Source organism: Phyllobates terribilis, unplaced genomic scaffold (assembly GCF_046119375.1).
Source record: "Phyllobates terribilis strain yellow unplaced genomic scaffold, ASM4611937v1 Scaffold_8__6_contigs__length_399053987, whole genome shotgun sequence".
In the NCBI taxonomy this organism is placed as follows: Eukaryota; Metazoa; Chordata; class Amphibia; order Anura; family Dendrobatidae; genus Phyllobates; species Phyllobates terribilis.
Window position 1 is genome coordinate 144,553,727 of NW_027362768.1, and position 26,335 is coordinate 144,580,061.

At 44.5% G+C, this 26,335-nt stretch overlaps 2 protein-coding genes across 2 annotated transcripts; one reads left to right on the top strand and one right to left on the bottom strand.

The window, feature by feature from the left end:
* Positions 1-138: 138 nt before the first annotated feature.
* On the bottom strand, positions 139-11,949 carry IFT25 (intraflagellar transport 25). The gene is made up of 5 exons (XM_073643419.1): positions 11,743-11,949; positions 9,464-9,570; positions 6,005-6,073; positions 5,615-5,658; positions 139-415 (listed from the first exon to the last, which is right to left on the bottom strand). Exons 1-5 carry the CDS (start codon positions 11,841-11,843, stop codon positions 317-319), a joined length of 420 nt encoding a protein of 139 aa, XP_073499520.1. The 5' UTR covers positions 11,844-11,949; the 3' UTR covers positions 139-316.
* On the top strand, positions 11,907-26,125 carry LRRC42 (leucine rich repeat containing 42). The gene is made up of 8 exons (XM_073643418.1): positions 11,907-12,025; positions 15,537-15,988; positions 17,175-17,306; positions 18,535-18,653; positions 19,363-19,451; positions 20,578-20,691; positions 23,990-24,074; positions 25,172-26,125. Exons 2-8 carry the CDS (start codon positions 15,537-15,539, stop codon positions 25,429-25,431), a joined length of 1,251 nt encoding a protein of 416 aa, XP_073499519.1. The 5' UTR covers positions 11,907-12,025; the 3' UTR covers positions 25,432-26,125.
* Positions 26,126-26,335: the final 210 nt, after the last annotated feature.

A 26,335-nucleotide genomic window follows, 5' to 3' on the forward strand; every position in this document is an offset into this window, starting at 1 on the left:
ACGAATGGTGTTAAGACTAAACTAAAAAAACAACGGCAGAAGAAGTTACCGTAATCTCCCTTCTCCATCTGAGCTGTTTGTCTACATATAAAGTGAAGCAATTTTAAGCATTTTAAAAAATAAAAAATCTGAAACTGCTCAAATTATAACTACGCACTGCGTAACATTTATTTATTGTACAAAGTAATGAGTTTGTGCGTCAGGTTACAAGTAGAGCTATTCCATACGATTTCCATCATCCTTTAAGTACAGGAAACTTTGTCAGGCTTTGGCAGGATCAGTCCTTTCCACTGATTGTCTCACATGGTGCCGTCATTCATATTGTGCTCTCAGCCGATACACTGCGAACGGAGACAAAATGATCGTATCCAGAGAGGATCACAAAACGTAAATGAACGGCCTGAACGCCAGGAAGCTGTGGAAAAAGAATACAATTATATTTTTTGGGAATATCTGCACAATTTATTTTTTTTCATGCATATTCATGTACAGCCTCTATACATATTACCGATATTGAGACTGGACACTCCAAACCAAGTTTATATGGAAAAGCTTGAAACTTTCTTACAAAATAAGGTAATTTCATCTGGTTCGTGGTGTTAAAGGGGTTGTAACATAAATGCAATTTATGCCCTAAACACCGCATAGGTGATAACATACTGACCGTTAGGGACACTCACAAATCCTGAGAATGGGGTTCTGGGCTGCCCTATTTAAAATGGATTGATGATCCTACATGTATATCCTCTGAATAAGTGGATGAGTGATAAAGTCCTTTTTTGGTACAACCCTTGTTAAAAGGGGTGAGGGGTGTCGGAACATACACAAAGTTTTGACAACACAGAACTTGTTTGTGATCGACGTGGTCCTATATTAATGTCATATGACCACACCAATATGGATAACCAGTCACTGTTGCCGTATTGGTTTCCTATGACTGCGGAGTTCCTACAAAAAAAAAAGTAATTGGTGCTATATAGCAGTGTAAATGTGTATTTCAAAATGTCAGGACATAAATTGCTCGCACTGCACCCTATTTGCTAAAACAAATCTGGCAATTTGCTGATAATTTGCCCTTGTCGTCGTTAACAGCCAATCAAAATGCAGCCTTTATATTTCCAGAACAATTCAATATACTAACATGGATAACCCATGTGATATTTTACTGCAATGTCTAATTTCAGTAGCTTTTTTGCCAGTCTTCCTCATGATTGTGGAGCCTACTGAAACAGACTAAGGGACCTTTTTTAAACATGTAGGAAGCCTTTGCAGGTGTTTTTTTTTAATAATTATTCAAATTTACTGAGATAATGACTTTTGTGTTTTCATTGGCTGTAAGCCATAATCATCAACATTAACAGAAATAAACACTTGAAATAGATCACTCTGTAATGACTCTATATAATATAGGAGTTTCACTTTTTGTATTGAAGAATATACATACAGTGGGGCAAATAAGTGTTTGATCCCTTGCTGTGTTTTTAAGTTTGTAGATTTTTTTTTGCATTTTGCAGTGAGAAATAAGTATTTGATCCCCTATAAACCATTAAGAGTTCTGGCTCCTATAGACTAGTTAGACGCTCATAATCAACTCGTTACCTGCAATAAAGACAGCTGTCTTGCATAGTCACCTGTATAAAAGACTCCTGTCCACAGACTCAATTAATCAGTCAGACTCTAACCTCTACAACATGGGCAAGACCAAAGAGCTTTCTAAGGATGTCAGGGACAAGATCATAGACCTGCACAAAGCTGGAATGGGCTACAAAACCATAAGTAAGACGCTGGGTGAGAAGGAGACAACTGTTGGTGCAATAGTAAGAAAATGGAAGAAATACAAAATGACTGTCAATCGACATCGATCTGGGGCACCATGCAAAATCTCACCTCGTGGGGTATCCTTGATCATGAGGAAGGTGAGAGATCAGCCTAAAACTACAAGGGGCGAACTTGTTAAGGATCTCGAGGCAGCTGGGACCAAGGCCACCAAGAAAACCATTGGTAACACATTACGCCTTAAAGGTTTAAAATCCTGCAGTGCCCGCAAGGTCCCCCTGCTCAAGAAGGCACATGTGCAGGCCCGTCTGAAGTATGCCAATGAACACCTGGATGATTCTGTGGAGTTATTGGGAGAAGGTGCTGTGGTCAGATGAGACAAAAATTGAACTCTTTGATATTAATTCAACTTGCTGTGTTTGGAGGATAAAGAAGGATGAGTACAGCCCTAAGAAACATTATACTTTGGGGATGCTTTTCAGCAAAGGGGATATGACGACTGCACCGTACTGAAGGGAAGATGGATGGGGTCATGTAACGTGAGATTTTGGCCAACAACCTCCTTCCCTCAGTAAGAGCATTGAAGATGGGTAGTGGCTGGGTCTTCCAGCAAGACAATGACCCAAAACATACAGCCAAGGCAACAAAGGAGTGGCTCAAAACTAAGCACAGGTCATGGAGTGGCCTAGCCAGTACCCAGGGCCGGCGTCAGCACCCGGCGTACCCAGGCAAGTGCCGGGGCCCTGGAAAATCAGAGGGGCCCAGCCGCCCACTCACTGTCGGGGCCCGGCCCACACACCCGCCCGCCCACTCACTGTCGGGGCCGGGCCCACACACCCACCCGCCCACTCACTGTCAGGGCCGGGCCCACACACCCACCCGCCCACTCACTGTCGGGGCCATGGCCGCATCTTCGGCACCTGTTCAGTGACGCAGGCGCTGCTTGATTGCCGGCACTCCCCCAGTCCCAGAAATGGCCGCGCGCTGTCAGGCTGTGTCTGCTAGTAATGACACGGCAGGGTCGACGGCACTGCACCTTTAATTTTGCTTGTGTGTCGCCCCTGCCGCGTCATTACTAGCAGACACAGTCGCACAGCGCGCAGCCATGTCTGGGGGAGTGCCATCAAACACCGTCGGAGCGGAGGTCCTGCACAGATGGGGGGGGGGAGCGGCCCGGACCCGACCGCAAGTGGGCCCCTCTGATGGTCCAGGGCCATGATGTCTGTGACACGCCGGGGGCCCTGCACTGCCCCATACCTGAGGAGCTGCTGGACAGGACACTGGACCGGGGACAGGTGAGTGAGGCTTCCCCAATCCCCATATTAAAAATACTTGTAATGGGTCTGTGTGAGTGCATGTATGTGAATGTCAGTGTGTATGACTGTGTATATATATTTGTCTGTTTTATATATGTCTTTAAGAATTTGTGTAAAAATGTGTTTGTATGTGTACATATCTGTGTACCGTGTGTGCATGTCTGCGTACCGTGTGTGCGCGTGTCTGCGTACCGTGTGTGCGCGTGTCTGCGTACCGTGTCTGCGTACCGTGTGTGCGCGTGTCTGCGTACCGTGTCTGCGTACCGTGTGTGCGTACCGTGTGTGCGTGCGCACCGTGTCTGCGTACCGTGTGTGCGTGCGCACCGTGTCTGCGTACCGTGTGTGCGTGCGCACCGTGTCTGCGTACCGTGTGTGCGTGCGCATGTCTGCATATGTGAAGGATGAGGTGGCAGGCTGGGCCCTGTGTACTATATATATATTTCTCCGCCGTATCTGTGCATCATGAATCGTGTATGTGTTAAAAGGGCCCACTGAGACTCTTTTGCCCGAGGCCCGCAAAAACCTGGAGCCGGCCCTGCCAGTACCCAGACCTTAATCCCATAGAAAACTTATGGAGGGAGTTGAAGCTCCGAGTTGCCAAGCGACAGCCTCAAAATCTTAATGATTTAGCGATGATCTGCAAAGAGGAGTGGACCAAAATTCCTCCTGACATGTGCGCAACCTCATCATCAACTACAAAAAAGTCTGACTGCTGTGCTTGCCAACAAGGGTTTTGCCACCAAATATTAAATGTTGATTGCCAGAGGAATCAAATACTCCATATATACTCGAGTATAAGCTGAGTTTTTCAGCACATTTTTTGGGCTGAAAAAGCTCCCCTAGGCTTATACTCGGGTATACGGCAATTCCATATAATGCATACCAGAATTGGGGGAGGAGGGGGTTATGCATACCAGGATTGGGGGATGATGGGGCCATACATACCAAGATTGGGGGATGAGGAGCCCATGCATACCAAGATTGATGGATGAAGGGGCCATGCATACAAGGCTTGAGGGATGAGGGGTGCCATGCATACCAGGATTGGGGGATGAAGGGTGCCATACATACCAGGATTAGAGATGAGGGGACCATGAATACCAGGATTGGGGATGAGGGGTCCATACATACAAGGATTGCGGATGAGGGGGCCATGCATACCAGGATTGGAGATGAAGGTGCCATACATACCAGGATTGGAGATGAGGGGACCATGCATACCAGGATTAGGGATGAGGGGTCCATACATATCAGGATTGGCGATGAGGGGACCATGCATACCAGGATAGAGGATGAGGGGGCCATGAATACCAGGATTGGAGATGAAGGTGCCATACATACCAGGATTGGAGATAAGGGGACCATGCATACCAGGATTAGGGATGAGGGGTCCATACATACCAGGACTGACGATGAGGGGACCATGCATACCAGGATAGAGGATGAGGGGGCCATGAATACCAGGATTGGAGATGAAGGTGCCATACATACCAGGATTGGAGATGAAGGTGCCATACATACCAGGATTGGAGATGAAGGTGCCATACATACCAGGATTGGGGATGAGGGGTCCATGCATACCAGGATTGGGGATGAGGGGGCCATGCATACAAGGATTGGGGATGAGGGGGCCGTACATACCAGGATTGGGGATGAGGGGGCCATACATATCAGGATTGCGTATGAGGGGGCCATACATACCAGGATTGGGGAGGAGGGGGCTATGCATACCAGGATTGGGGATGAGGGGGCAATGCTAACCAGGAGGGGGAAATTTACCAGTAGCTGCTGCATTTCCCACCCAAGGCTTATACTCGAGTCAATAAGTTTTCCCAGTTTTTTGCGGTAAAATTAGGTACCTAGGCTTATACTCGAGTCGGGTTATACTCGAGTATATATGGTATTTCTCACTGCAAAATGCAAAAAAAATTATCTAATTTATACTGTGTGATTTTCTTGATGTTTTGGGGGGGATATTCTATCTCTCAATGTTAAAATTAATCTACCCTTAATATTATACACTGTTCATGTCTTTGTCAGTGGGCAAACTTACAAAAACAGCAAGGGATCAAATACTTATTTCCCCCACTGTATATATATGTGCACTGGCCACTTGATGAATTTTAGGATGGGCATATATATGGCCAGGTGGCCAGTGCACGTAGTGTTTATTTCGATTACAGCAGAGTATATGCAACCATCAGTTAAGATAATCAGGTAATTGTCGCACATATTGAGGTTATAGAGCCTGTATTTCTGCATTGTGCCGTTCCTGTTATTCCTCCTGGAAATGTATATGAACAATGGCAGACTGTACAGGGACACCTCCTATTCACAAGGTGAATGGTAATGCAGAGTTGTCAACTTCTTCATACATTTCCAGGTGGAATAACAGAAGAACTGGACAACGCAGAATTCTAAGGAAGTTATTGTTATTTCAGGAGAGAAGCATGTGTGCTCTAGAACAGACAAATCTGCTATAAATGACTAATATGTGAACGGGGACATAGCGCCGTACTTACAGTGATCTCCTCTGTTTGGAACTGGCCTTCCACGTGCTCAAGTTCTGGAAAGAAGAAAAGTCACATTATATATTTACAGTAATCATGAATCTGCCACATATCGGATTTATTAATGCCATGCAGAATAATTTTTGTGTCGATATAAAGCAATCAAACCAAGAGGTGGTAAAGGGAAAAATGTTCAAATTTATCACACATTTCTCTCTCTGGAGGACCCGGCCTGTCTGCACATTATATGGACTGCACTCGTATCTACTGACAGTATGTCATTCCTTTGGTGCTGTTGCTGAAAGGGAATTTCTCCTAAGATTGCAGCTGACACTAGACATCCCAGTGCTGCGACATTCTGTGATCACCTCAATTTTACAAAATAACCATGGCTGCTCTTACCTTTTTCCATGCACGGCTCGAAGTTTGTTGCTTCTTTGGATGCACTCGTGTAGATTTTTAAGCTTCGTACTAGAGAAGAACAATATTGAGAAAACGGCACATTATATTAAAGGGAACCTGTCAAGTAATTCAACCACAAGCAGCATCAGAGACCGGTTCCAGTATTACAAATATCCATGTTTTACTCCAAGACCCCTTACAAAAATGTTTTTACATGTGCATCATTGCCCCTATAGACCTATAGGAGAAAATAGGGTGGCAGTCACATCTGCACACTATCGTGCCATTCACGTAAGGGACCCCAGTCTTGTGAGGGGTCCCAGCTGTCAGACCACCAATCATTATACATTTATTCCATATCCTGTGGATAAGTGGGAGACATGAGACAACCCCTTTAAAGGGGTATTTTCACAATTTTAAAGGGATTGTCCAATGATATACGGCAAGAGCACACTGTTTCCCAGCCTCCCAACTTCCTAGGTCAGGCGGTGCACTCCTGCTTGATTGACAGATTGGACTATGACCTTGTGACACCTTTGGCCCGAACTATGCACTGTCCAATCAGGGATCCTTGCCTCTGCATAACCTGAAAAGCACAGTTGTATTGATGCGGGCCGGATTTTGAGTTAACTCCAGGGATCCCAGCCAGCTTCAAAGCAGCTCATAGAAAAGAGCTTGTAAACAGTGCACATGTTCGTTCACCACTACAAGACTGCAGCGGTGGCCGGTAACTTAGGCAGAATAATAAATGAAATAAAAAATGACTGTTTTAATAACAATTAATTGGAAAAGTTTCACGTTTTTACCAGGTAGTGTTTCTCCTTATGGAGAGTGACATACCAGCTCTGGCACGTCAAGGTAAGGAGGCTTATTCGCCATGCAATGCTCCTCAATATGCAAATTGCCTCTTCAGAGAAAAAGAGGATTTGGACTCTATAGCGCCACCTATTGAAAGTAGCAATCCTACAAGTCACAATCAACCCTTTAACGAGTCGTGCGATATGACTAAGGATAAAAGCCAAATCAGAATCTCAATTTGCAGACACGGTGTTTCGGGCTGTTGCCCTCGTCAGTGCAAAGTATGAGAACTGATTTGGCTAGGTGAGAGGCTCTGGACTGAGGTCTAAGGGGTAACGTTTCTCCTTATGGAGAGTGACACACCAGCTCTGGCACGTCAAGGTAAGGTAAGTTTTCCTCTGGGAAATTTAATATGAAAATTGCCTCTTCAGAGAAAAAGAGGACTTGTACTCTATAGCGCCACCTTTTGGAAGTAGCAATCCTACAAGTCACAATTAAGTTGGTGTGTCACTCTCCATAAGGAGAAACGCTACCCCTTAGACCTCAGTCCAGAGCCTCTCACCTAGCCAAATCAGATCTCATACTTTGCACTGACGAGGGCCAACGGCCCGAAACACCGTGTCTGCAAACTGAGATTCTGATTTGGCTTTTATCCTAAGTCGTATCGCACGACTCGTTAAAGGGTTGATTGTGACTTGTAGGATTGCTACTTCCAATAGGTGGCGCTATAGAGTACAAGTCCTCTTTTTCTCTGAAGAGGCTATTTGCACGTTTTTACCAGCAATTTGCAATTTACCCATATAAGTAAATGGAAATAAGAATTGCAAATACAACGATTTAGTCAAACTTACCGGATATTCTGATACAATGTGTTTCTTATTACCTGGTTTCTAGTAGTTAGTGCTCCCGCAGTTCTCGCTTGTGTGGGGCTAGCATTTACAGTGAAATCCGTTATGTTTCTACAGCATGCAAAGTTCTGCTGGTATAACTTGCCAATGAGAGCAGTCGCAGTGTAAAGCACTGCTTTTGTTCCTAGTGGAAGGAGTTAGTCACACTTACGCTGTCGCAATCTACAGTCATGGCCAAAAGTTTTGAGAATGACACCAAAATTATATTTTCCACATGATCTGCTGGCCTCTGGTTTTTATTAGTGTTTGTCTGATGTTTATATCACATACAGAAATATAATTGCAATCATATTATGAGTACCAATAGGTTATATTGACAGTTAGAATGAGTTAATGCAGCAAGTCCATATTTGCAGTGTTGCCCCTTCTTCTTCAAGACCTCTGTAATTCTCCCTGGCATGCTCTCAATCAACTTTTGGACCAAATCCTGACTGATAGCAGTCCATTCTTGCATAATCAATGCTTGCATTTTGCCAGAATTTGTTGGTTTTTGTTTGTCCACCCGTCTCTTGATGATTGACCACAAGTTCTCAATGGGATTAAGATCTGGGGAGTTTCCAGGCCATGGACCCAAAATCTCTATGTTTTGTTCCATGAGCCATTTAGTTATCACCTTTGCTTTATGGCAAGGTGCTCCATCATGCTGGAAAAGGCATTGTTGGGCGCCAAACTGCTCTTGGACGGTTGGGAGAAGTTGCTCTTGGAGGACATTCTGGTACCATTCTTTATTCATGGCTGTGTTTTTAGGCAAGACTGTGAGTGAGCCGATTCCCTTGGCTGAGAAGCAACCCCACACATGAATGGTTTCAGGATGCTTTACAGTTGGCATGAGACAAGACTGGTGGTAGCGCTCACCTCTTCTTCTCCGAACAAGCTGTTTTCCAGATGTCCCAAACAATCGAAAAGGGGATTCATCAGAGAAAATGACTTTGCCCCAGTCCTCAGCAGTCCACTCCCTGTATCAGTCGGTCCCTGATGTTTTTTCTGGAGAGAAGTGGCTTCTTTGCTGCCCTCCTTGAAACCAGCCCTTGCTCAAAGAGTCTCCGCCTCACAGTGCGTGCAGAAGCACTCACACCAGCCTGCTGCCAGTCCTGAGCAAGCTCGGCACTGCTGGTAGTCCGATCCCGCAGCTGAAACAGTTTTAAGATACGGTCCTGGCGCTTGCTGGTCTTTCTTGGGCGCCCTGGAGCCTTTTTGACAACAATGGAATCTCTCTCCTTGAAGTTCTTGATGATGCGATAGATTGTTGACTGAGGTGCAATCTTTGTAGCTGCGATACTCTTCCCTGTTAGGCCATTTTTGTGCAGTGCAATGATGGCTGCACGTGTTTCTTTAGAGATAACCATGGTTAACTGAAGAGAAACAATGATACCAAGAACCAGCCTCCTTTTAAAGTGTCCAGTGATGTCATTCTTACTTAATCATGACTGATTGATCGCCAGCCCTGTCCTCATCAACACCCACACCTGTGTTAATGGATCAATCACTAAAACGATGTTAGCTGCTCCTTTTAAGGCAGGACTGCAATGATGTTGAAATGTGTTTTGGGGGTTAAAGTTCATTTTCTGGGCAAATATTGACTTTGCAAGTACAGTAATTGCTGTTAAGCTGATCACTCTTTGACATTCAGGAGTATATGCAAATTGCCATTACAAAAAATGAAGAAGTAAACTTTGGAAAAATTACTATTTGTCTCATTCTCAATACTTTTGGCCATGACTGTATATAGGAGACTGAGCTGCAGAGAACTTACTTAATGAACTCTCAAGGATGACTTTTCCGATCTTCTGTAAGCCATTCATACTGATAATAAATTCTTGTGGAAACATTCCTGTCGTTGTCCAAAAAGTCTCTGGATTTCTAGTAAAAGGTGAGGAAATTCTGTCAGTTTTGTCGCAACGGAATATCTTCAAAGTAGGTCTGATGGTGGGAATTTCAGCTGATAACCCAACGTGCATAGACTATGTGTATATATAAGGCAGATATCACTGAGGGCTTATAGGAAAACATGTTAAGGGGACCAGGTGTTGCTTTCCCCACCTATTGCTTAGAGATGAGTAATTTGATTTGTGCTGTCGTGGTCCAGTATCCAGCCTGCGCCCGGCCCAGGGATCAGAAGTGAATACTGTCTACCACAGAGGACTGGACGCCGGACCTGGGAAGTGCAAATTAAATTACTTATCTCTAGTTTTGTTTAATATGTTGTGAGAAAATGAAGAGTATTTACAATAAACCTGAACTAAACATAGTAACGGGCAAACATAGTGTCCAGTTTTGTAAATACGTTACATTATCATCTGCAGTACATTAGCTATTTATTAGGGGGACGCTGCGGGACATTAGCTATTTATTAGGGGGACGCTGCGGGACATTAGCTATTTATTAGGGGGACGTTGCGGGACATTAGCTATTTATTAGGGGGACGGCTGCGGGAAATTAGCTATTTATTAGAGGGACGGCTGCGGGACATTAGATATTAGGGGGACGGCTGCGGAACATTAGATATTAGGGGGACGGCTGCGGGACATTAGATATTAGGGGGACGGCTGCGGGACATTAGATATTTACTAAGGGGTCGGCTGCGGGCCATTAGATATTTATTAGATGGGACGGCTGTGGGACATTAGATATTTACTAGGGGGGGCAGCTGCGGGACATTAGATATTTACTAAGGGGTCGGCTGCGGGCCATTAGATATTTATTAGATGGGTCGGCTGCGGGCCATTAGATATTTATTAGATGGGACGGCTGCAGGACATTATATATTTACTAGGGGGGGCAGCTGCGGGACATTAGATATTTACTAGGTAGCGGCTGCGAGACATTAGATATTTATTAGGGGGACGGCTACGGGACATTAGCTATTTATTAGGGGGACGGCAAAGGGACATTAGATATTTACTAGGGGGACGGCTGCGAGACATTAGCTATTTATTAGGGGGACGCTGCGGGACATTAGATATTTATTAGATGGGACGGCTGCAGAACATTAGCTATTTATTAGGGGGACGGCCACGGGACATTAGCTATTTATTAGGGGGGCGGCTACAGGACATTAGCTATTTATTAGGGGGACGGCTACGGGACATTAGCTATTTATTAGAGGGACTGCTGCGGGACATTAGCTATTTATTAGGGGGACGGCTGCGGGACATTAGCTATTTATTAGATGGGATGGCTATGGGACATTAGATATTTATTAGATGGGATGGCTATGGGACATTAGATATTTATTAGAGGGACGACTATGGGACATTAGCTATTTATTAGAGGGATGACTATGGGACATTAGCTATTTATTAGGGGGATGGCTGTGCATGGGGGAATATTTTTTCTGTAGGTCAAGGGAGGAAGACAGGAGATGAGGAGTTAGCAGAAGCCGACTGCTGTCCGCTCCCTGGAGATTCTGTTACTTCCTGGCATCATGGCTCGGCCTCAGGAAGTGACTGGAGTGAGTAGAGGTACTTAAAGGGGAAAAAAATAAACCGGAAAGTGTCTTTTTCTTTTCATTGCTATAGTTAAATGACTGATGTAGATTACTCCAGAGATGTATTGATTTATTTATTTTAATTTGTGTGATAACCCCTTTTAAGAACACTTTTATACGGCAAGAGAACAATCCAAACATTTATCTAGTGCTCAGACATCCCAGAAATAACCCCAAACTGTTATATAACTCCCAGACCTTCTGCGGATTTGATTCCCAGCATTTGTGTGAATTTATAGATAAATGTGTAACACCTTAAGATTTTGAGGGGTGAATTCACTTCTAATTTTTACCCCTCTACATTAGAAAGAGGCACAAGCCCCAGGGAAACCCCAGGATGGGTCACTGCCTGCTGCTACATGAGAAATGAATCTGCACCAGAAGAAGCTAAAAAGCAATTACCACAGAAACCAATCAGAGCAACGCTTTAATTTTCGAACCTGAAGTGATAAACTGATAGCTGGAATCTGATTGGTTGCTAAGGGAAATAGCTCCGCCCATTTCCTGCCTTACTTAGATGAGGTCCCTAAAACTGCGCAGCTCACCCGTCAATAATGCGTTCAGCCGGGTGTCTCTCATCGCTGGAGGTGGCCAGAGACACGTGGGCTCCTGCCGAGCTCAGACACAGGTTACCCGCCCGGGTCATGTCACCAGATAGCAGGGACTCCGGTTCTCCTCTTGTTGCTATGCCGTTACTAGGAAACCACAATGGTTTTCCGGAAATGATCACATAACCCGGAAGTGCACTTGTACCTGGTCCTCATTTGCACCGAGAAGAAACGTTCCGAGTGAGAAAGGTTCCGGCCGGCTGTGCACCCGGGGACAGAGGTGAATTACTTGGCAGTGTATGGGAAGGGGGGGGACACCGTCCTTGACAGGCTTAAAGTTTAATCTTCCGTGGTGGAATTGGGTTCTCATGTGATTTTACTGCTTTTGAGAACTTTGCAACAAGTGTTGTCCTATTCAGCACCTCCATTACTTACCTGCATTTAAAGGGTGAACAGGTTTCAGAATTTTAGAAAATGCATGAAAAGGATATTTAAAAAAGGTTTTGGGGTGGCGTGTCCTAGCAACAAGCCTGTCGCAAGTAGGGCTGAATTGGCACTAAGCGAATGGATAACGGGTAAAGAAGCGTATTGGTGCTGACCGAGCAGAGTTCCTGGATTTTACTGCTATATTAATCAGATTTATGTACTGATCACCGGGGTCTGACCACTGCAGCTGCCAGCGATCCTGAGATCAGGGCTCTTTGATGGAGTGACGATGCACATGCTCCAGCTCTGCCCTTGTGTGTCTATGGGACTGCCAGAGGAAGTACAGCGCTTGGCTATTTCCGGCAGTCCCATAGACAATGAATGAAGTGGAAGGCGAGCATGGGGACAAGACAAAAGGGCCCTGTTCTGGCGATTGGAGGGGGTCCCAGCTACTAACTATAACTATTACTGACTATATATGGAGAACACCCAAAAAGATCTGACATCAGGAGATGAAAGTAGAAAAACTGGTCAAACACCTAAAGCATACCTCCCAACTTTTGAAGAAGAGAAAAAGGAACAGGTCATGTGGCATGCCTAGTGCGCCTCGGCAAATTTTGGCCATGCCCATTTAACATTTCTTTCTCCCCTGGCAGGAGGAGTTGTCAAAGGAGCACTGGTAATGAGGGGCATTCAACAGACCCCCCTCATCCCCAATCCTGGCATGCATGGCCCCTCCTCATCCCCAATCCTGGCATGCATGGCCCCTCCTCATCCCTCAATCCTGGTATGCATGCCCCCCCCCTCATCCCTCAATCCTGGTATGCATGCCCCCCCCCTCATCCCTCAATCCTGGTATGCATGCCCCCCCCCCCTCATCCCTCAATCCTGGTATGCATGCCCCCCCCCCCTCATCCCTCAATCCTGGTATGCATGGCCCACCCTCATCCCTCAATCCTGGTATGAATGGCCCCCCCTCATCCCTCAATCCTGGTATGCATGGCCCCCCCTCATCCCTCAATCCTGGTATGCATGGCCCCCCCTCATCCCTCAATCCTGGTATGCGTGGCCCCCCCTCATCCCTCAATCCTGGTATGCGTGGCCCCCCTCATCCCTCAATCCTGGTATGCGTGGCCCCCCTCATCCCTCAATCCTGGTATGCGTGGCCCCCCTCATCCCTCAATCCTGGTATGCGTGGCCCCCCTCATCCCTCAATCCTGGTATGCGTGGCCCCCCCTCATCCCTCAATCCTGGTATGCATGGCCCCCCTCATCCCCCAATCCTGGTATGCGTGGCCCCCCTCATCCCCCAATCCTGGTATGCGTGGCCCCCCTCATCCCTCAATCCTGGTATGCGTGGCCCCCCTCATCCCCCAATCCTGGTATGCGTGGCCCCCCTCATCCCCCAATCCTGGTATGCGTGGCCCCCCTCATCCCCCAATCCTGGTATGCGTGGCCCCCCTCATCCCCCAATCCTGGTATGCGTGGCCCCCCTCATCCCCCAATCCTGGTATGCGTGGCCCCCCTCATCCCCCAATCTTGATATGCATGGCCCCCCATCACTGCACACATGAAAAAAATAAACACTTCTACTCACCTTCCTTCCCCCCTCTGCTCCAGCGCTGCATCCTGTCTGTCAGTCGCTAATCTCAGCATCTGAGCAGTGCATGACGTCACTGCCATGTGCCCTCAGACCCTGTTGTGAGCTGCGGGGATATTCACTTCTCTCCACGCCGGGACTATGGTAGTGGAGAGGAGTGAATAGTCATTCTCCTTAATAGCACGCACTGTCAGCATGGCCGCAGCTCCTGCTGCTGTTCCGCGATCCTCTGTGCCTGCTACTAAAGAGAATGAATATTCACTCTCCACGCCCGTGAGCTATGCCTAAAGGGCAGGATCCCATTTCTGTCCATCTACTCACGTGAATGTGAAACACTACCTTATCTTTAAAAGGAATTTGTCAGCAGTTTTTTGCTATGTAATCTGAGGGTAGCATGATGTATTGGCAGAGAGCCGGATTCTAGCAATGTGTCACTTATTAGGCGGTGTGCTGTAGTTTCAGTGCAATCAGTGTTTTATCATCAGGAGATTATCACTGCAGGGCTGGATATCACATGCAAACTATTCCAGCTAATCTGTGTAACCCTGCTTCCACCACTGATTGGCAGCTTTCTGCCTATGCACAGTGTACGCAGGAAGCTGCCAATCAGTGGTGTGGGTGGGGTTATACAAAGCTTAGCATTGTGAGCACTTTTAAATCTGTAGCAGAGAAAACAGGGATTCTATCAAAATTGCACCAAGCAGCCCAGTGACGCATCGCTGGAATCAGGGTCGCTACCCCTACATTTTGGTTTTCTCAAATGACATAGCAAGAGATTTTAGATTGACAATTCCCGTAAAAACAAGCACTTTTGCAATTTACTGTTTATTAAAATTTGCAGCCGTTCTTGAGATATTTTTCTTTTGTTTACAGCTTGTTGCCTTGGAGACCGACCACCGCTACTGTCTAGCTTGTTAACACATCTGGTCAGGATTAGGAGGCATCAGCGCATTCCAGCGATCCTGGCCATTTTCAAAACCGCGCTTGCAAGATAAATAGAAAAGAGTTTGTAAGTCCTGCACATGTTCAGCTGTCTAGCAGCAGTGGTCGGTCTCCAAGGCAACGAGCTGTAAACAAAATAAAAGCGGTAGTATCTCAAGAAAGGCTGAAAATTTGAATAAGCAGTAAATTACAAAATTGCTTGTATTTACAAGCACAATACGACAATACCCATTCTGTGAAGATGGGATTAACCCTTTATGAACTGACTGTTCACTTGCTGACTAGTCGATCCCATCTCTTGACAGACACCATTGTAACCAGAAAATCAATGTTATCCACTTAACCTGTCAATGATTTTAATGTTATAGCTGACCTTGTACAGAGATTCTGAAATATACCTTTAAGACCTGGGGTCTGAATGGGAAGCATTTCTAGTAGGTTGTTGAAATCCCCAGTGAGATATCCTCTCTTCCTTTTTAGATTTTAATGGGTCCAAACAAATGTGCTCTGAATAATGTTTTAACATATAATTAATCAAAAAACTTCAAATCCCCTGCAGATACATAATTACCGTAAAAATATCCAATGCTGTTCACCTGCAGTCACCACTAGAAGGCGCATAGGATCTTACAAATGGTAAGACAGTGTGCAGTGAGCTCCCTCTGGTGGTGACTGCAGGTAGCCAACAGTTTATTTTTAAAAAAAGCCCTCTCATCAAAATTTTATCGTTTTAACATATTGCAATCAAAATATTATATAGCGCTGAGTGTTTTGGGGTACTTATGAATGTCATGTATTATCCTTTTTCTCCTTTTTATATTCAGATGTCACAGTTTTCAGACTTTCAAGGAAATGAAGATATTGCATCTGTCTACGTGCGGGAGAAAGGACAGCTATTTTTGGCAGGATCTCATTGTGCCCGGATAAAGGCCTCTCCCGTCACACTCTTCTCTAAAGGTTTCTCAGTGCAACTGTGTGTGAATCAAGGGGACAATTGTAAACCTAAAGAGAAGCCATTTATATTTACATACACGGAGCAGGGGAGCCTGCGATACTCTGCCAAGCCCCTGTTCACATTGGCGCTGGATCTGATTGCTGATAATATTCAGCACGTGGACTCGCTGCTTGGGTTTCCGGAGCAAGTTGCAGAGAGACTGTTCACAGCAGCGGAGGCCAGGCAGCAGTTCTGCCATCCCCAGAGTGGCCTGGTCGCCCTCCGTAAATTCACAGAGGCTTATGGAGACCTGATGCTGTCATCACTATGTCTGCGGGGCAGGTACATGTACACACAGGATTTTGCATCTTAGGCTTCATTCACATGTGTGCTAGTTCATCCAATAGGAGCATGCTGCTCTATTCTTTATTTTATTTTTAAACTGTGGGGCACCGTGATGGAGGCTTGACAGACCCCATTGCAACCAACGGGGCTCCATTTGAGTCCATCACTTAAAACAAGGGTTTCCAACTCCTTTGGGTAAATGGGCCGCACATAGAAAAAAAAATTCAGAGGCTGCATTTTTTGCAAGATGAGATGATGTTTTCAGTGATACCATTTTTTTTTTTTTTTTCAGACGACTTTTTGATAATTTTTTTAAAACATTTTTGGTGTGTTTTTTTATTTTTTAAATGGTGTTTATCGTATGGATTATGGTGCAGTTTTATAGCTTGGGTCGCTCCGAATGCAGCAATACAAAACGTGTACTTTTTTTTTTTTTGGGTTTGGTTTAGTTTTGTCGTAAAAAAGCATCTTTAGTGGCAAAATATTTTTGTGTTATGTTTTTTATACTTTTTTTTTTTTTTTAAATGTTTACTTTTTTTGGGCCCTATGTAGTAATTCTGGCCCCCGTCCTACTGCTCTTCGCACATACATTTAGAAGAAAAAAAAAGAAAGAGGTTTAGGTTAGTATGTAAATAAGAAAACCGCCTGTTAGTCATGGTCCAAAGTTATTTTTTTCTCTTACCTATTCTCAAACATATGTTTTTTCTTGTCATAGTAATATACAGTCATGGCCGAAAGTGTTGGCACTTTTGAAATTGTTCCAGAAAGTATTTCTCCTAGAAAATTATTGCAATTACTCATGTTTTGCTATACACATGTTTATTTCCTTTGTGTGTATTGGAATATCACAAAAAAAAAACAGAAAAAAAGGCAAATTGGACATAATTTCACACAAAACCCCAGAAAAAATTGTTGCCACCTTTTCAAAATTGTGGGTTGTTACTTTGCTTCTAGCATGTGATGCTCGTTCAAACTCACCTGTGGCTAGTAACAGGTGTGGGCAATATGAAAATCACATCTGAAACCAGATAAAGAGGGGAGTAGTTGACTCAATCTTTGCATTGTGTGTCACACTAAACATGGAGAACAGAAAGAAGAGAAGAGAACTGTCTGAGGACTTGAGCACAAAAATTGTTGAATATGTATATTGGGATGTGTAATCTTTGTTGTGTGTCTTGCACAGGTACTTGTTGGTTTCCGAGAAGTTGGAGGAGATCAAATCATTTCACGGTCTGCGGAGTTTGGACTTATCGTATTGTAAACTGGGGGATGGACATGAGCTGATTGGACACCTTTGCTCGGAGGCTATAGACAGGTACGGTGATGATGCGTGGCCTGACTCAAATAAATAGGACTGTTTCCTGTTCACTTCAATAGGAGCTGAGCTGCGGTACCCCAGAAATGGCTACTACAGCATGCATGGGGCTGTAGTGTTCCGGGTCCGTCATACGTGGAGCTATAGTGTTCCGTCTTCGTCATACATAAAGCTGCGGTGCTCCGGCTCCGTCCATCACGGAGCTGCGGTGCTCCGGCTCCGTCGTACTGTATAATTCCAGTTAATGTGGGAGTACTGGGTATTGGACTGCCACCAATCTGATGAATGACTTATCCATGTGAAACCAGCCTCACTTTAACGTGTTCCAGCCCCATGATGTATTATTATGTCATGGAGCGGGTGAAGGTATATGGAGTTGGCTGAGGAACAACGCCAACTCCACATATGGCAGGTGCCAGCTCTGTTATACAGTTGGTACCTTCCTCTATCAGCAGCAACCAGAGCTTTCTCTAATCGCTGCTGTTTAATCATGTAAGTTGTGAAAATCTGGTTGGTCCATCATTCCGGCACCCATTGGCCTCCCCTGCGGATGATGGGTTGCCATAAATGCCAGACGATTGCTTAACGCTACTGCTGCCGCCATATTGGTGCTTCTACTAAACTATTGCATTATACCTCTCATGTTCCAAAAAAAAATGCAATTACAAATCGATCAAAACATCGTTTGTACCCCAAAATGGTAACAATAAAAAATACAGAACATCACGTAAAAACAAGCCGTCTCACAGCTTCATCGACGGAAAATAAAAAAGATACAGGTCTCAGAAAATGACAACATGTTTTTTTTTTATAAGACTTGAAATAATAAAAAAAGACACTATAAAAGTTTGTTATCGTCAGTCATACAGATGCGGACAGTCGTGTGCCCAGGTAATTTTTATTGCTCAATGAATGTCGTAAAAACAAAACATAAATTTTTTTTTATTTTTTTTTATTTTTTTTTTTTTACTATTTCACCTCATTTTTTTCCCCCTTTTCAGTACATTATTTGGTAAAGTGAATGGTGCAATTCAAAATTACAACTCAGTCTGAAAAAAGAAACCCTCTTGTGGCTCTGTCGACGGAAAAAATAAAAAAGTGACAACTCTTGAAAGAGGGAGGAAAAAAATCAGAAGCGCAAAAAATGAAAATTGACTGAGAATGAGACAGTCATTCACTTGGTTAATAGTTTGTGTCATGTAGTCATTCTTGGTTTCTGCCTCCACAGCCTGAGGGCGCTCTACCTAAAGGATAACTGTCTGTCTGACCTTGGGGTCCGAAAGTTGACGGCTCCTGTCCGAGTGCTGCATAGAGGCCTTGGGAAACTGACCCTCCTGGACGTGTCCCGTAAGTCTCTCCTGTACACTGTTCACATTTGGATATGACGCAGTAGTGTGTTTGTATTGCTTCAGTTCTGGTGAAATCCTAGGATTGTGATGCAGATTTTGTCCAGTGCTCGAAGATTGTGCAGAAGAGAGGACCACTCATTTAAGTAAATTTTATCAGGGTTAACCTCATTACCAGGCAGACGTTTTTGTGTTATTTTTTTTTATCATTTTTATTCATTTATTTTTTTTGTGTACATACAGTTTTGAGATGTAAAAAAATAAATAAAAATAATGCAAGTAATTTTTGCTTCTTTTTGGGAAAATTACTCTATATTGTTATATCATCCTTTATATTTTTTATTTTTTGCAAATATTAAAGGAAGATGTTAAAAAATATATATATAAAAAAAAATAACTTTCATATTACTTGTTTACTTCATACTTTTTCTTAAATTGTGTATCATAAAAATACCATAAAAAATATTTTTCTATATCAGACATGCATATTTTAATTTTCTCTTTAATCAGGAATATAAATAATTATTGAAACTGATATGTGTGTGTATATGTGTGAGTAAAAAAAATATATATTTTTTTTATAGATACTTTTATCAGTGCACAAAAACTAAGGAGCGATTCAGCTGTTTTGTAACCGGTTGCAGAGAAGAATTGCGCACATTGACTGTCTGCAGACCACCCATGGTTATTTTTTCCCCTCTTTCGTGTAGGTAATCCAGAGATCACGGAGACGGGGGTGAGCTTCCTGCTTGTATTCAATCAGCTGGAATACCTGGACATTTCTGACACGGGTGTACAGGTAATCTGTTACAGCGTGTGTACACCGGGGGTGACACATCAGAGGCCCCTGTGCAAGAACAATATACGGGACTTTTACAGTCCAATAACTAATCATAATGCACAATTCCACCTGCTTTGGAGGTGCATGTGGCCCCCTAACCTCTTGGACCCTAGATTGCACCAATGATATATATTATGAGAGGTGTATCCACCACCGTCCATCCTCTGAATTGTGCGGCCCAATTTGGGTTGACGCAGATTGAAGTCTGTGGAATATTAGGATTTATCCGGGTATTGATGAGAACAGACCTTAATTAAAAACTATCTAGAGTCACCATCTTTTTACTTTTAGGTTATGAATGGGTAGAAAAAAAAAAATCTTGTATAGCAGCAAAACATGGCTGGGCAGGAGGGCAATCATAATATATGCCACCGAGTCCGGTGTTAGTCTGTCCAGGCATGGGGATAAGCTGTTGTCTAAATCAGTAGTATATCATCGATGGTCAACTACAACTTCCAGCTGCAGGACATGGTGAGAGTTGCTGTTCGGCGACGGCGGCTGCAGAGCCCCAGGGGGCATTCATTAAACAGATCGGTGGGCTCCGACGTCACGGAGGGGATTGGACCACTTGGGGAATATCGGAGCTAGATTTGGGCAAAAAGATTTGCAGAATCCTGGGCCAGCAGCCACTCCGAGAGTATAGCAAACTTCTCACTATCTGAAGCAGCCCCATCTTCTATCTTGGCGTCATTATGCCATGGCACGAAGCACGTATGGCCTCGTGGGAGCCTAGTAATCAGAAGAGGCAACAGAGATTCTCCAGGTAGAAAGAACATCTCAGGTCTGTGATCTGGTAGCCATGGTCAAGCTATGCTGCTGTTGAACTTGGGTCTTGAAAATCTTTTTACTCTACTCCAGCTGCCAGAAAAGTTCTAGTTCTTGGGTCATCAACCCTTTTGAAACTACAACTCCCAGCATGCCCTGACAGATTGCATTTATTAAGGCATACTTAGAGTTGCAGTTTCACGATAGCTGCAGGTTGCTGACCCATGATTAGTGTGTTTTCGTTATAGGGAACTCTACCTCCATGATCATTCCTTACACTTGCTAATTTAACTTGTTCTGTTTTTTTATATCATTTTAGGATCCCATTGTGACCTGTAAGAAAATCCAAACAAGGATGGGTCTGGTTCAGTCCATGAAACCTTTAAACCAGTTTGATCATGTGGATTGCAGGACCCAAGGCTGGGCTGAGCAGGTAGTTGTGTGCCAACCCTGCTGCTCTTTCATGGCCTCTCTCCTCTTTACATTGTCATTTACAACAAAGAAATGGTGGCTGGTCTTTCTCTATTGCTTCATTGGGGGACACAAGAAACCATTGTGTGTGCTGCTGCCACTAGGCAATAAAAGTTATCTCCTCCTCGGTAGTATACACTCACCAACTGGCAGGAAGATAATCAGTTTAGTGTCAGTAGGAGGCAGACACAGGTCTGGACCCAGGCCCATTTCTACCTTTTAGTTTTGTTGTTTTTTATTAATGATTTCCCTTTTTCTTACAGATAAAGCTTGTGAGGGCGACAGAGTGGAGTTGTGTCACTCTGATCTCCCACCTAGAGACGGAGAGCACAGTGTGGGGTTGTGTTACTACTGTATCCTCTCTGGTCTACGAGGCAGGATCCTGATCCCCTTACACAGCAACAGTGTTTGGGGGTCCCCGGCGGATGGTCCTTGCCACCATTGCCCTGCCTGCTCACCCCCCAGAACCTGACAGAGCAGGGAGGGAAGACAGATCCGTTACCTGCCAGCCGCCCGAAGGTCTGCTCCCGAGATGTCTGATGTCAGTCTTCCATCACTGGTCTGCTAAGAAGGATTCGAGATCTTTATCCACAGGCGTGGCAGTGAAGGGGGCTCCAAAATGTATATAAAAAAAAAATGGACAGAAGAAATGACAAATAGGAGCTAGTTTTCCCCTGGTCATAATCTGCGACCCTCGGCAAAAACCTTCTTATTAGTGATGAGCGAGTATGTTCTATTAACCCTTTCGCCGAGTATGCTCGGGCGAGCACCGAGTATTTACAGCTGCTCGGTGATATGGCTGAATCGCTCCAGTGTGCATGATTTGCAACTGTTTGACAGTTTTATTACATGTGTAAGAAATAGACATTCCTCACATGTAATAAAACTGTCAAACAGTTGCAAATCATGCACACGGGAGCGATTCAACCATATCACCGAGCAGCTATAAATACTCGGAGCTCGGCCCGAGCATACTGGGAACAGAACATACTCGCTCAACACTACTTCTTATACATTTAGCTTTTAAATGCCAACTGCGGCCTCCGCGCTTTCTTGGTATTTTCCTGCGTCCTTTAAAAATCGAGCTCCCGGCTGTGGGCTGGGCCACACCTCCGGCTGGCCTGACAACCATGTGTGCCGGCACTTTCGTGTTCCCCCGCCCACTACCCTCAGCATATCGGGGTACTACTCGCATTCTGGCATGCGGGAACCTTGCACGCGCTTTCTGACGCCGCCTCTTCCTCCTTCTGCCCGACGCCATCTTTCAGTCCCCAGCTTATACTAACTGCTGCAGCTCACACGATCACTGCAGCCTCGCTGCCTGGTTCCGCTTTTTCACTGCCACCTTCAGCTTCCTCAGGATCCAGGGTCTGAGTAAGCTCTGCCACCAGGGGGCAGCTCTATATCCCAAGCATGGCTCCATCTGGCACATTTCTCTCTCTCTTTGCCTAACCCCGGGGAGTCTTGCTCCCATCCTCCTATTGTTCTTCATTTTCTTTGTTTCTCCTGTAACAAAAGGTTGCTCTCTGGTCAGACCTCATCCCTCTTCCCAGATTGCAGCCCACCGACCATGACACCCCCCCCCCCGGAGCACCCAGCTACCCGCAACGAGAATGTGCTCCACCTGAATCCACCGCAGCTCTCTCTCAATCAGTCGCGGACCTAACCAAAGTATTCCAGACGGTTTCGGCCTGGGCAAAGCTCATCTGCCAAGGTACCCCGTCAGGCGCTTCTTCTTCTGAATTTGTGAACCAAATTAGACACGCTTCCCTGCGTCGGCTTACCTCGACGCAGCCCCCTGTTCAGCCCTGGCAGCCGTCAACATAGTCACCATCCATATGGTCTTATGACTGAAGGAGTGGAACGCGGACTCTGCTTCCAAACAGACTCTTACAGGCCTTCCTTTCCAGGGCTCCCGGCTTTTCGCAGAAGAGCTAGATAAGATCATTTCGAATGCCACAGGGGGTAAGAGTACTTTGCTTTTGCAACAGAGGGCCAAATGTCCGCCTCCTAAGTGACACATGGTCCAGTTTCGTTCCTTTCGGAAGTTTTCAGTCCAAAACCGCAACCGATGGGACAAGTCTCCGGTCTGCCAGGGAAAGAGAACACCTTCCTTCAGGCCAGCCCCTCCTGGCATCCACGAATTCACCAGCGCTGGTCTTCCATGAACCAACAGATTCTCTTCGGCATGATGAAGCGCCCCCAACTGGGAAGCAGGACTAGTGGCTCTCGGTAGTTGATGAGACTTGGGTCGGGGATGTCGTCTCCTACGGCTACAAAATAGAATTTTCCACACTCCCTCACTCTCGTTTTTTCAAGACCCGCCACCCAAAGAATCCTTTCTTCAGTCTCGGCTTTTTCAAGGCTGTCGACTTGCTCTTCAAAGCAGTCGTCATCATCCCCATTCCCCCACAGGAATGCATTTTGGGTTTTTATTCAAACCTATTTGTGGTCCCAAAGAAGGATGGCTCCATTCGCCCCATCCTGTACCTCAAATTATTGAACACACATGTCCGCCTGTGTCATTTCAGAATGGAGTCCCTTCGGTCAGTCATAAGAATTCCTCGGGCTCCATGTAGGCTATGTTCGGTGGACATTCAGGATGCCTATCTGCACATATCCATTTTCCCTCCTCACCTTTCGGTTCACAGCACTGCTGTTTGGCCTAGCCACAGCATCCAGGGTTTTCACAAAGATAATGGCGAAGGTCATGGCCATTCTTCGTAGCAGAGGCATTCTCAGCATCCCTTATGTAGACGACAGCATGTCACGAGAGCCTACAGATTACTCTAGACACCCTCTATCGCCTCGACTGGATCAACACCTTGAAGTCATCTTTCATCCCGATCCAACGCATTGTTTTACTGGGAATGCTGTTCAACACCACGCAGGCAAGGGTTTTTCTGCCCGAAGAAAAGTACCCAGCTCTAAAATGCGGGATTTGCTCTGAGTTTCCTTACCCTGCTTCCTCCGTTTCTGCATGAGCGTACTAGGCAAGATGGTAGCTTCAGTGGAAGCAGTCCATCAATGAAGGCTCCGAGAAAGATTTTGGATTCTCACCGTAAAATATTTATTTACTATACATTCCGCACAGTCAAGAAAGGAATTCTAATCTAAAAGTAATTTAATGATCAGTGATAAGATTTTTATTGTAATTGACAAATAAATAGTAGATGAGCATGAAGAAAGCAGGTAGGGGGGCGAAGCTTGACTTGGAGATCCGCTTTCATTTATTGTTCTATTTTATTCTTGCATTTTAGCTTTTTTGCCAATGGGATCAATTAGTGTCATCTTCCATTAAACCAAAGAAAATCACACAGTCCCGAACAGCAGCTCAACAATTCTGTGAGTATTAAAAAGGCATCAATTTAGACAGCATAAAATTATGATAATTCGATATCCACAATTGGACAGGCACGCATTCTTCTAAAATACATGTTTTGTATATTTTATGGGTGTTTTAATGAAAAAAAATCATTGTTTTTGTCTTTTACAGCCCGCAGGCATTTTTTTGTTCCTTAAAGTGAGAAATCTCTCAGTCGTGCTCCTTGATGTCTCACACTTTTTTGTCTTCTGATCACTCATAAATCTGACATTCCTTATGATTTACATTTATTTGCTGTTTTAAAGACGTCAGCATAGATTTGTGCTCAGGAGAGCAGAGAGAGGATCACCTGATAGTTCAATCAGAGCTTGTCTGATAAATTTCACACTGAACAGCACTGAGCTGCATGCATTGTATACGGAGCCTGCAGGCTGCTGCAAACAATGGGGATTTCATTTAATATTACCAAAATATTTGATTTATATATTTTTTTTTTTTCATTTCATAAAGAAAAAATAAATGGCTCAAAGGTGTCCATAGCCTTTAAGATTAATGTCTGCACTTTCCATAGAACCTAATAATAAATCAATATACAATAGCTCCAAATGGTGGCTGTAAAAAGCCATAATTGTATCTCTTAAAGGGAGTCTGTCATCCGGTTTTCGATCTCAAAAGCCATTCTAGCGAAGGGTAGGATTGTAAAACATGAGTTGCACCATAGCTTTCTGGTTGCATATACATTTTTCATAGCACAGAAAGTGAATTTTCATGCTTTAGGCGAGTGCTATCAGGACATTCCCAATCCAGCCTATTATCGAGGGGTAACACTTGTACAGCTCTTTTGGGTGACTGTATTCCACAGCAAATTTTCCCATATGGGCTGTGCATCCTGTCCTAGGGGGGTTGTACAAATGCCAATCAAGACCAGTGAGTTGGTGCACTTGTTGGATTGGAACCGCCCACAAAGCACTTGCAATCTAGTTTGCATAACGTATTACAGTTCTTTCTTTTTTTTTCTCTGTATTTAAATGTGTGTGTCCAGAAAGGTATGTTTTCAACTTGAGTTTTACGTCTCTGGTCACATACTGCATTGTCTAATGTATGTTTGCTTCTGTAGATGGAAAAGAAAAGGTAAATTGTGAAGATGTGCAGACAGCAGTGCGATATGAGACTCCTACAGATGCCATAAAGCACCTCCAGTTCCACAGACCAGCGGTGGTAACAAATCCAAACCCAACTATATCTAACTCTGGACATTTTCCGGTGAAAAGGGCCAAAGAAGAAAAACACGTGGAAGATACAGAGTCCTCTCACCCCACAAAAAGGTCACGTGTGGATCTTACATCAGAGGACTGGGATTTATTGAACTCTTACTGATAGTCTGTAATCCAGTATATGGCTAGAATAATATCTAGGAGATACCCCTGTACTCCAAACTGGTGGGGAACTACAACTCTCAGCGTGTTGTAATAATCAGTGGGACAGTGAGAGCCTTAGACCCTCTTCAGTTTTCAAAGGCTTGATGGAAATTTGCACTTTGAGCCAAGTTAAAGACTTACAGCAAGGATATATATATAATTAGAAAAGCAATTATTACCATTAAAGGCTGCCATATTGGTTGTCACCTTTTCTCTTCTACATTCCACTATAATTAAAGGGGTTGTCGGGGTGAATAAAAAAGAACGTAGAAATACTCGTCCTTCTGGTCCACCGCAGCTTCCGATCTGATGCTGACCCGGTCCTGTCTCACTGGTCTCTACTTTTCTGGTCCAGAAATAGCAGAAAATGCCCGCTCAGCTAATGACTGGTTAAGGCGGATCACCCCTGTGGCCAGTGATTTGGCTTAACATTTCTGGGGTTGTCCCCTGCTGGTCTCCTCTTTTTTCCAGTACAGTACCACCCACTGTCCAAAGGCCCAAATTGTTAGTCTGGATGATGCATTTTTATAGAATATTCTTTAAATGGTCAATGTTTTCTTAGATTTACAGTTCGTTCATAATGGAAAAAATAAAGAGATTTATTACTGTAAGTGAAATCTATTTTGTTCACTCTAAATTAGAATTCATAATTGTTTAATGTGGATTTTTCTGTTTCAATCTAATTACATAGCTCTTAGTAACAGTTGTTGTGGGTAAGCATTCGACTGAAAAGGACATTTTGGATGAGTCTTTTGCACTGCTTTCAACCAATCAGCATCACCAGGAGTAATCACAGCCACACTGATTGGCTCTCAAGGATCATTTTCCATTGCTCCTCCCAAATGTCATTTTCAGTTGGATGC

Coding starts and splice junctions, on each gene's coding strand:
- IFT25 (XM_073643419.1), bottom strand. CDS start 11,843: ATGACCCGGGCGGGTAACCTGTGTCTGAGCTCGGCAGGAGCCCACGTG. Junction 9,571..11,742: donor GCTGAACGCATTATTGACGG/GTGAGCTGCGCA, acceptor ACCTTTTACTAG/AAATCCAGAGACTTTTTGGA. Junction 5,659..6,004: donor CGAGCCGTGCATGGAAAAAG/GTAAGAGCAGCC, acceptor TCTTCTTTCCAG/AACTTGAGCACGTGGAAGGC.
- LRRC42 (XM_073643418.1), top strand. CDS start 15,537: ATGTCACAGTTTTCAGACTTTCAAGGAAATGAAGATATTGCATCTGTC. Junction 20,692..23,989: donor CCCAAGGCTGGGCTGAGCAG/GTAGTTGTGTGC, acceptor CTTGCATTTTAG/CTTTTTTGCCAATGGGATCA. Junction 24,075..25,171: donor AACAGCAGCTCAACAATTCT/GTGAGTATTAAA, acceptor TTGCTTCTGTAG/ATGGAAAAGAAAAGGTAAAT.